Genomic DNA, 9,493 nt, shown 5'->3' on the forward strand with positions numbered 1-9,493 from the left:
ACTCGTGGGTGCAGGTCCAGCCTGATTTGGGACTTTGCCCCCCCTACCGGCTTCGATATGGCTCCTCCTTTATATTATCAGATGTAGGTGTTATGATCAGCTGGACTCAGGTGATTCTCCACGTTGGTTATTTTATAGTTTGGTTGTAATTTCACTGCGGTCCTGGGAGGAGAGGAATCTTGCTTTCACCTAATCGGCTGTCTTCCTTCTTCTCTTTGGAAATTACAATTTTAATTTAACTAAACTAGCAGAGAGAAATATGTATAGAGAGTTATTTAAAGAAAACTCTTTAAATAATGGTAATAAATAATTTTAATTTAAATAATTTTAAAAAATCAATTGGTCATAAATGTACTGGTTTATTTCTAGATTCACAATTTTGTTCTATTGATTTACATGCCTATTCCTTGCCGGTACTACTCTCTCTTAATTACTGTAGCTTTCGTGAGTATGGAAATCAGTTAGTATGAATCTTCCAACTTTGTTCTTTTTTTTTCCAAAGTTGCTTTGGTTCTTCTAGATCTTTTGCATTTCCACATATATTTTAGAATCAGCTTTTAATTTCTACTGAAAAGCCTGTTGAAATTTTGAAAGGAATTGTGTTGAATCTATAGAGCAATTTAGGGAGAACTGTCATCTTAACAATATTCCATGGATATAGAATGTCCCTACAATTATTTAGATCTTCTTTAATTTAGCAATGTTTTGTAGTCTTCAATGGATAAATCTTGCCATATTTTTGTTAAATTTATCCCAAAATATTTTGTTCTTTTTGATGCTATTGTGAATGGAAGCTTTTTCTTAATTTTGTTTTTAGATTGTTCACTGCTAGTTTATAAGAATATAATTGATCTTTGTTTACTGATCTTTTATCCTGTGATCTTGTTAAACTCATTCTAGTAGTTTTTGTGAGTGGATTTCTTAACATTTTCTACATATAGGATCATGTCATCTGTGAATAAAGAATTTTACTTTTCCTTATCCATTTGGCCAGAACTTCCAGTATGAGGTTGAACAGAAGTGGCAAGATCTTTTCATCTATGCCTCCTTCCCGATGTTAGGTATAAAGTATTCAGTCCTTCAGCATTAAATATGTTATCTGTAGGGTTTTTATAAATACTCTTTATCATGTCAGGTGCTAACTTCTACTCCTAGTTTGTTGAAACATTTTCTCATAAATTTGAAGAATGTTTTTCCTGCATCTATTGAGATAATCATGTAGTTTTTGTCCTTTTTTCTATCAATATGGTATGATTACATTAACTGATTTTCAGGTGTTATACCTCTCATGCCTGGGATAAACCCCACCTGGTCATGGTACTGATCTTTTCTATGTATCACTGAATTTGGTTTGCTAATATTTTGAAAAAGATTTTGCATTGACATTCATGAGGGATATTCATCAGTAATTTTTTCCTTTTCCTTGTGATGTCTTGATCTGGCTTTGGTATCAGGGCAACACTGGCCTGATTTTGAAAATGTTCTCTCCTACATTCTGAGTTTGTGAAGGACTGACATTATTTCTACTTCAAATATCTGACAGAATTCACCAGTGATACTATCTAGGCCTGGGCTTTTGCCAGAAGATTTTAAATTCAATTTATTTACTTGTTATAGGTCTATAACAAGTTCATCTTCTATTTCTTGTTGAGATAGTTGTAGTAATTTGTGTCTTCCTAGGAATTTATTCACTTCAACTAAATTTTCTAATTCTTTGGCATTAAGTTGCTCATAATATTCCCTTATAATCTTTTTCTTTATGGTCAGTAGTAATATTCCTTCTTTCATTCCTGATTTTGATCACCTGTGTCTTCACTTTCCTATTTTCTTGGTCTTATTTTACCAATGTCAAATCTTTAGTGTTTGTCCGTTTTGTGGATCTTATCAAAGAAATAGAATTTTTTATTTCAATTATTTTTCTCTGTTGTTTTTATCTTGTCTACTTCAATGATTTCCACTCTAATCATTATTCCCATCCTTCTGCTTTATTTAGGTATAGTTTTTATTCTTTATCAGCTTCTTAGGGTGGAATATTGAGTTACTGATCTGAGACCTTTCTTCTTTCCCAATCTAGGCATTTAAAAACTATACGTTTCCCTCTTAGTATTTACTGCTTTAGCTATATCTAATAAATTTTGATATGTTGTTTTCCTTTTCATTCAGTTCAAAATATTTTTATTTTTATTAATTTATTTATTTTTATTATGATGACATCAGTTAACGAAATCCAGTATGTTTCAAGTGTATAATTTAAGAATAAGGCATACATATTTTGCATTGTATGTTCATCGCCCATAGTTAGATTTCTTTCTGTCACCATATATTTGGCCTCTTTTACCCATCTACCTTCTCCCTCCCCCCACTCTCTGGTAACCACTAGTCTATTGTCCATGTCCATGCATCTGTTTGTCATATTTGTTTGTTGCTTTTAGGTTTATATCCCACATATAAGTGATATCAGGTGGTTTTCAACTTTTTCTGTCTGGCTTATTTAGCTTAGCATGATTATCTCAAGGTCCATCCATGCTGTCACAAATGGCAGTATTTCATCTCTTCTTATGGCTTAATAATATTCCATTTGTGTATATGTACCACAGCTTCTTTATCCAGTCATCTATTGTAGGATACTTTGCTTGCTTCATGTCTCGGCCACTGTGAATAATGCTGTTATAAACATCGGTGTGCAAATATCTTTTTGGATATGTTTTTAAGTCTTTAGGGATAAATATCCAGTAGAGGGATTGCTGGATCATGTGGTAGATCAATTCTTAGTTTTTTGAGGACCCTCCATACTGTTTTCCATAGTGGCAGTCCCACCAGCAGTGTATGAGAGTTCCTTTTTCTCCGCATCCTCTCTCCAACATGTTATTACTTGTCCTGTTGATTATAGCTGTTCCAACAGGTGTGCGATGGTAGCTCATTGTGGTTTTGATTTGCATTTCTCTAACAGCTAGGGATGTTGAGCAACCTATATTTGTTGGCCATTTGTATGTCATCTTGGGAGAAGTGTCTGTTCACGTCCTCTGCCCATTTTTTAATTGGATTGCTTTTTGTTTTTTGTTTTTATTGAGTTGTATGAGTTCTTTGTATATTTTAGATATTAGGCCCTTATCAGAGGCAATGCTTGCAAGTATATTTTTCCATTCGGATGGTTGTCCTTTTACCTTCTTGATAATTCATAAAAACCTCATTAAATCCAAGGTCCTTGAGTTTCGTTCCTATGTTTTCTTCTCTGCATTTTATTGTTTCAGGTCTTATATTCAGATCCTTAATCCGTTTTGAGTTAATTTTGGTGTGTAGTGATAGACAACAGTCTAGTTTCATTCTTTTGCACGTGGCTTTCCAGTTTTCCCAGCACCATTTATTGAAGAGGCTTTCTTTTCTCCACTGTATTATCTTTTTGGCTCTTTTGTCAAAAATTATCTGCCCATATAAACATGGGTTTACTTCTGGACTGCCGATTCTGTTCCACTGGTCCCTGTGTCTGTTTTTCTGCCAATATCATGCTATTTTGATTATTGTCTCTTTGTAGTATAATTTGAAGTCAGGCAGAGTCAGTTCAAAATATTTAAAAATTTCTCTTGTGAGTTATTCTTTGATCCATGGGTTTAGAAGTGTGTCGTTTAATTTTCAAATATTTGGGATATTCCCAGGTTTCTTTCTGGCAGGCATCTCTAATTTAATTCTGTTGTGGTCAGAGAACATATTTTGTGTGAATTCAATCATTTTAAATGTATTGAGACCTGTTTTGCGGCCTAGCAAATGTCCATCTTAGAGAATGTCACATGTAACAGTTCCCCAAGCACTGTTGTTTTGTTTAGTAACTTGCCTGGACTATTTCTGTGAATCCTGCCTCTTACACAACTTGCAGCTGCTATCTCTGCATAGTTTCTTTTTTTTTTTTCTGTTAGTATTTTTCTTGTTTATTTTTAAGCTTATTTTTCTAGGGGGTCACTCTTATTTCTGTATAGCTCAGTGTGCAGCCAGTTACTGATTGGAGGTTATGTTCAGACACGCCTGACCTTTGGTGATGCTGCCATTTTCTGTTGAAGGATCCAAGTGTAGGCTGGGAGTACATTCAAAGTCCAGGCTGTTTTTAAGTCTGCCCACCTTTTACTTCCTTCTGTGTCCTCTTGTGTCTCTTCTGTCCATGCACAGCCTCGACTCCCTGGGATGTATGGGTGGCTTGTGCCTGTTCTAGTCTCTGCTACACATATGCACAGCCTCCAATCAACTGTGGATATATGGAGAACTTACCAAGCCTTCTCCCACTCTCCTGGCTGTTTCATCTAATAGAGCTCTCTGTTGAGTCCCTGTCTAGTCCACCAGTTCACTGCTTCTCTTAAACAGGCCCACAAACACAGGCTAGCTGGTCTACTGGCCCTTCTTTTGTGCCTGCCACTGAAATTGTCACTGTGATTCACCATGCTCTAAAGGGCCTCTCAAGCTTGGCACTATTAACATTTGGGCAGGATAGTTCTTTGTCATAGGAAGGCTGCCTTGTGCATTGTAGGATATTCAGTAGCATCTCTGGCCTCAACTCACTAGATGCCAGTACCACCCCGCAGTTGTAACAACCACAACCATCTCCAAACATTGCCAAATGCCCCCTGGAGGGCAATATTGCCCCTGGGTTGAGAAATGCTGGCCCAGAGCACATCAGCCATAATTTGGGAGAAGCGTCTTTTTAACCAAAAAAAGATCTTCTTCTATGTCATGATATATAATGAGAAACATGTGCACCATATTTCAAAGTTCAAGAGGCACACATCTCCTATCCCCAATGCATTACTTCTTTGCTCAAATGTGTAAAAGTAAACCACAGAATACTCCACATCCCTCATCTTAACAAAATAAAAATAACCAAATATCCATTGATCAACAGTCCTGACCGAACATGAGCTGTGCCTTTACTTCATTAGATCTGGGATTAAGTTGGAAGGAGGAGACTAGTAAAATAAAAAGAAGAGTTAGTACTTCCTCCATAGCGAGCAAGGACTGCCTGTCTCATATGGAACAAGATAACACCTTAACTTGCCATGTGTGATGGCAGAATAATGGTCCCCAAAGAGATCACCTCCTAATCTCTAGACCTGTGAATAACATGTGACAAAAAGGGATTATGCTGATGTGCTTAAGGATCTTGAGATGGGAAGATTATCCTGAATTATCGAGATGGCCCAATGTAATCACAAGTGAGAGAGGGAGGCAAAGAGTCAGAAGATGTGAAGACAGAAGCAGAAACTGCAGTGAAGCCATTGTTGTCAGGGCTGGGAGCCAAGGAATGCAGGCAGCCTCCAAAAGCTGGAAAAGGCAAAGAAATATTCTCCCCTGGGGCCTCCAGAAAGAACCAGCCCTGATGTTAGTGCAATGATACATTTTGAACTTTTAATCTTCAGAACTATTAAATAAAAATTTAAGCCACTAAGTTTGCTACAGCAGCAATAAGAAACAAATACATTACATCTCCATATGAAGTTAATCCAATATCCTAGACCAGCTGGTGGTTAGTTGCCAATTTTACCTGTACTTTCTAGTGAGGCAGTAATAGTGTGGAAGTGAAGGCTGGGCTCTGGAGCTGTGTTTGAAACACAGCTACTCTTGTGTAACACAGGGCAAGCGACTTGATCTCTCTGGCTCATGTAAGGGGGATGAGAGCCCCATCCTCGAGAATTCAGAGAGGCTATGCAATGTAAATTGCTTAGAAAAGTACATGTAAGATAAGACCACATCAGACTCATCATTACTAACCTCCACCCCTACTTCCTCCCCTTCCAGTGTGTCTATGGCAGAGTCCCGAGAGGAACCGGCAGGCAAGCCTTCGGAGCCATTGTGAATGCGACTATGTATTACGTCGTTGGCCTCCCACTGAGCATCGTTCTAACCTTTGTGGTTAGAATGAGAATCATGGGTATGTAGTGTGAGAAAAAGCTGAGAGAGGCCTGGGTGGTCATTGGACACTTGCCCCATTGTCACGTGTTCCCTACAGGCCTCTGGCTGGGCATGCTGGCTGTGTCCTGCTAGCAGCTGTTGCCTTTGTTGCCTATACTGCTCAGATTAACTGGAAGTTAGCTGCAGAGGAGGTGAGCAACCCCCTTGAGACACTCACCTGGCCATCCAGGCCAAGTGACTGCTCACCAGAAAAGCCCAAAGCATTTCAGCAGCAGTAATCTGTGGGGTCAGCACCAATAGCTGCTCCTGTCATTGTAACTGAACCCTAGACAGTGCCAGTATAAGCAGCACACTCTCCAGTTACAAAGAGATACACACCAAAAATCTTCCTTAGCCAGCCCCAGCTGCTGAAAACCAAACAAAAGTAAAGAGCTCAATCAAACCAGTCTCAACCTACATGACCGCCTGAGAGTGTGCTGTGACTTTTGGAGAGATAATAAATTACCCTGTCCACCATCCTCTTGGAAAACTCTTTAAACAGGGCAGGGCAGTGTTTGCTTCCCAGACACAGTAGAAGCACAGCTCAGTCTGAAGGCAGCGCACAGAAGTGTTCTCTCAAAGACCGATTCCTAGCAGGGCATGGTTTTGCCCTCATGTGGAGAGCAAGTCATCTTGGCATCTGAGATGATAGATGAATATGGATTTAAAACAACACCATTTTAAAAGCATCCCCCCTCCACCCCCAAAGTATATGAGTATGTACTGCTTTAGCAATGTTTTAAAGGCAGGCCATAGATGAGGCCTGTTGCATCACTGTCTTGTCAGGGAGCTTCTCAGTGTAATTTGAAACTACTCCCAATAGGCAGAAGGCAGGGAGAGACTAAAGAAAGAGAAAGGGGCACACCCCACCAGATTGGTAGGTGGCAGCTTTAATGAGCAAGGGAACTTACTCATGAGGCGTGTCTGAGGTGGCAGCAAGACAAGTAGATTTCCACACCTGCCCACCAGAATCTTAAAAATTTTTATAGAGGCCTTAACTGGGATTAGTTACGTACCCAGTCCAGAGAGTCTTATCATCACATTGCTATCTCAAGTCTGTGTCCTTGGACAGCTTCTAGAGCAGGGAAAGCAAGCAGAGCCCATGTTCCAAATACAGGTGAAGGAGTGAGGAACCTCTAATTTCAGGTCCAGCTCCTGAGTCAAACCCACATCTTTTTGATGACCCAACAAGGCCAGTGGCAACAGGAAGGATGGCTGCCTGACCAAGGCAAGCTCTCTCTTTTAGGCCCAGAAACATGTGGGGCTGCCATAGCAGAGCATCGAGAGCACGGCAAGCATGGCGAGCACAGCCCTCAGACCTGGGCCTGAGAAAACTGTTGAATCTTCAGGTAATGTCAGGGTACTTCTGCTGGCTTCACAAAAAATGCCAGTAGCACATTGCTCCTGGCTGCCATGTGTGCCTCTGGCCACTTGGAACCATGCAAGCCCAAGCTGTCTTTCTTCCTCTCAGCAGAAAAATGATGCCCTAAGTGCCAGGAAGAACTACACTTGCTGCCTCACAAGACTAAAAATATGAAGTATTGTTTGTACCCTTTTCCCAGTACTTAGGACATTATTTTCATGCTGAGATGAGCTGTAGCCCCGTTCCCAGATGAGGAAGCAAGGCTGAGAGCTTAGGTCTCTTCCCTACTGTCCCCTCGACTGGCAAAGGCAAGAGAAGATCCAAGCATGGAGCCATCAGACTCTAGAACACATTCTTACCACTTAACTTCAGCCTAGGTCAGAAGGCCATATTCTGGCCTACAGCTGTTGGTCCAGGCATGTCAGCCTTGCTTGATTAACTGGTATGGGGTGGGGTACACTCCCTGACTACCTCTCTACACCCCATCAGACAAACGCCTCTGGTTTACATCCACTGTCTATGTGATGAAGTGATGGCCCCAGTTCAAGGCACAGATGCCCTTCTGCCCTAGGGCTAGTGCTGAGTGCCAGGCATGCAATATACAGCCCAAACCCTTTAGTTATCTCAGTGACCCCATCTCATCCTGGGATGCCTTGATCAGTGCAACAGTGAGCCAGCTAATTGTCATGCAGGTAAGGCAAGATCAATCAAGCGTTTAACATCCTCTGAAATCAGATGTGAAAGTTACATTCGATGTGTCATGTCATCACAAAGACAGGCTCAGACAGGAACATGCCTCATCTGATCTTAGTAGTAAACTTTATCTATACACTGAAATTAGTGTAAGGTGTTTTCCCACATAATCTTCTCTAATCCTGCTACAGAATAGAAAAGCAGGCATTCTTCTATTGTACAAGTATTTCTATTGTAAGGCTCACAGGTCAGTTAACCAGTCCTACAGCAGAACAACTGCAGCCAGGCAGTTAACCTAGGTTTCCTGATTCCAAGGCTCTTCCTTCTGCCTCCAGTACTGCTGAATTGGCTCCCATTTGCCTCTGCAGTGGCTACCGGCAGCTCCCTTGGTATTTCCCTGACACTGTACTCAAGGCCCAAGTGCCATTTGGACCTCTCCAGGACTCCAGAAGTAGCCCATGCCCTTTCAGCTCCTTCCAGCAGACTGTCAGGGAAACAGCTGGTCATCCACCGTGGGGCTGCTCTGGGGGCAGCGACAGCCACCACACTCCCACCCCTACAGGTCCATCCTACAAAAGCACCAATGGGATCCAGTGCAGGTGGAAACTCTGGAACACTCCTCAAAAAGGACCTTCAGCCAGTACCTTGTGTGAGAGGGGTCTGAATTGCACAGACATAATTCTGATGTGCTGGCTGGAAAATTACTGCTTAGTTATCACCCATGGGAACATAACATTCTAACAATAAGCTTTCTGCTTCTGTACCCTCGCTTGCACAACCAACCTGTGGGTTGACAGTAAGTAGAAGAAAAATAGACTTTTGTGTTAAGACAGAATGAGGAATGGTGTTTAGGGCTTAAAAACCCTGTACCTCTACATTTCGGGGCTGCTTAATTTGGGGTCTGCGTACCCCTGGCAGACCCAGCTGGCTGAATAAAGAATATAACTCACTGGTTTCTGGTGGTCCCATCTGGTGTGTCTATCGGGGGCTGGTGGCTACAACACTGACATGGTCAAATTGGCTTTCTCTTCTCTGACTTGGTTTGCTTTTTAGAAGACACCAGCTGACTGGAGGTGAGAATGCTGGGATCACTATTATTCAATAATGAAAACAATTTCAAAAATTGTACATTTCAAATTGAAACAAAACCAAAACCAATGTTATATTAAAATTACAAATTCCTAGCCTCAGTCTTCTGCCCAGATCTGTTCACAAAGCTTTGGTGAAACTCTGAAAAAGCGAACCTTGATGCCCATCTGTTCCCTGCCCCCAAACCCCTGCTGTGGGAACCCCCTCCTCTAGGGCAAGGAGGCTGCACATAGATCCTTCTTCGCCTTTCCTCCAACCCTTTCATTCCATCAGCATTCTACTATCATAGACCTTGAGAAACACTTGTTCTTACAGTAGTGATATATGATTCAGACAAGGGCAGCAAAACTTAGATCATTTGGCCACATAGCCTCAGGATGGATTCCACGTTGATCTAAATTCTAGGATGTGTTTTTT

General features: G+C 41.1%; 1 protein-coding gene across 1 annotated transcript in view; it reads left to right on the forward strand.

Moving 5' to 3' along the window:
• The window catches only part of LOC102890147 (multidrug and toxin extrusion protein 2), a 42,699-nt gene extending 34,048 nt beyond the window's left edge, over positions 1–8,651 (forward strand). Inside the window, 4 exon segments of the mRNA XM_025044360.1 lie at positions 5,779–5,911; positions 5,990–6,007; positions 6,010–6,126; positions 8,356–8,651. Coding sequence (XP_024900128.1) covers positions 5,779–5,911; positions 5,990–6,007; positions 6,010–6,126; positions 8,356–8,651 — 564 coding nt within the window.
• The last annotated feature ends 842 nt before the right edge of the window (positions 8,652–9,493 follow it).

This window comes from Pteropus alecto, unplaced genomic scaffold (assembly GCF_000325575.1).
Source record: "Pteropus alecto unplaced genomic scaffold, ASM32557v1 scaffold52, whole genome shotgun sequence".
NCBI lineage: Eukaryota > Metazoa > Chordata > Mammalia > Chiroptera > Pteropodidae > Pteropus > Pteropus alecto.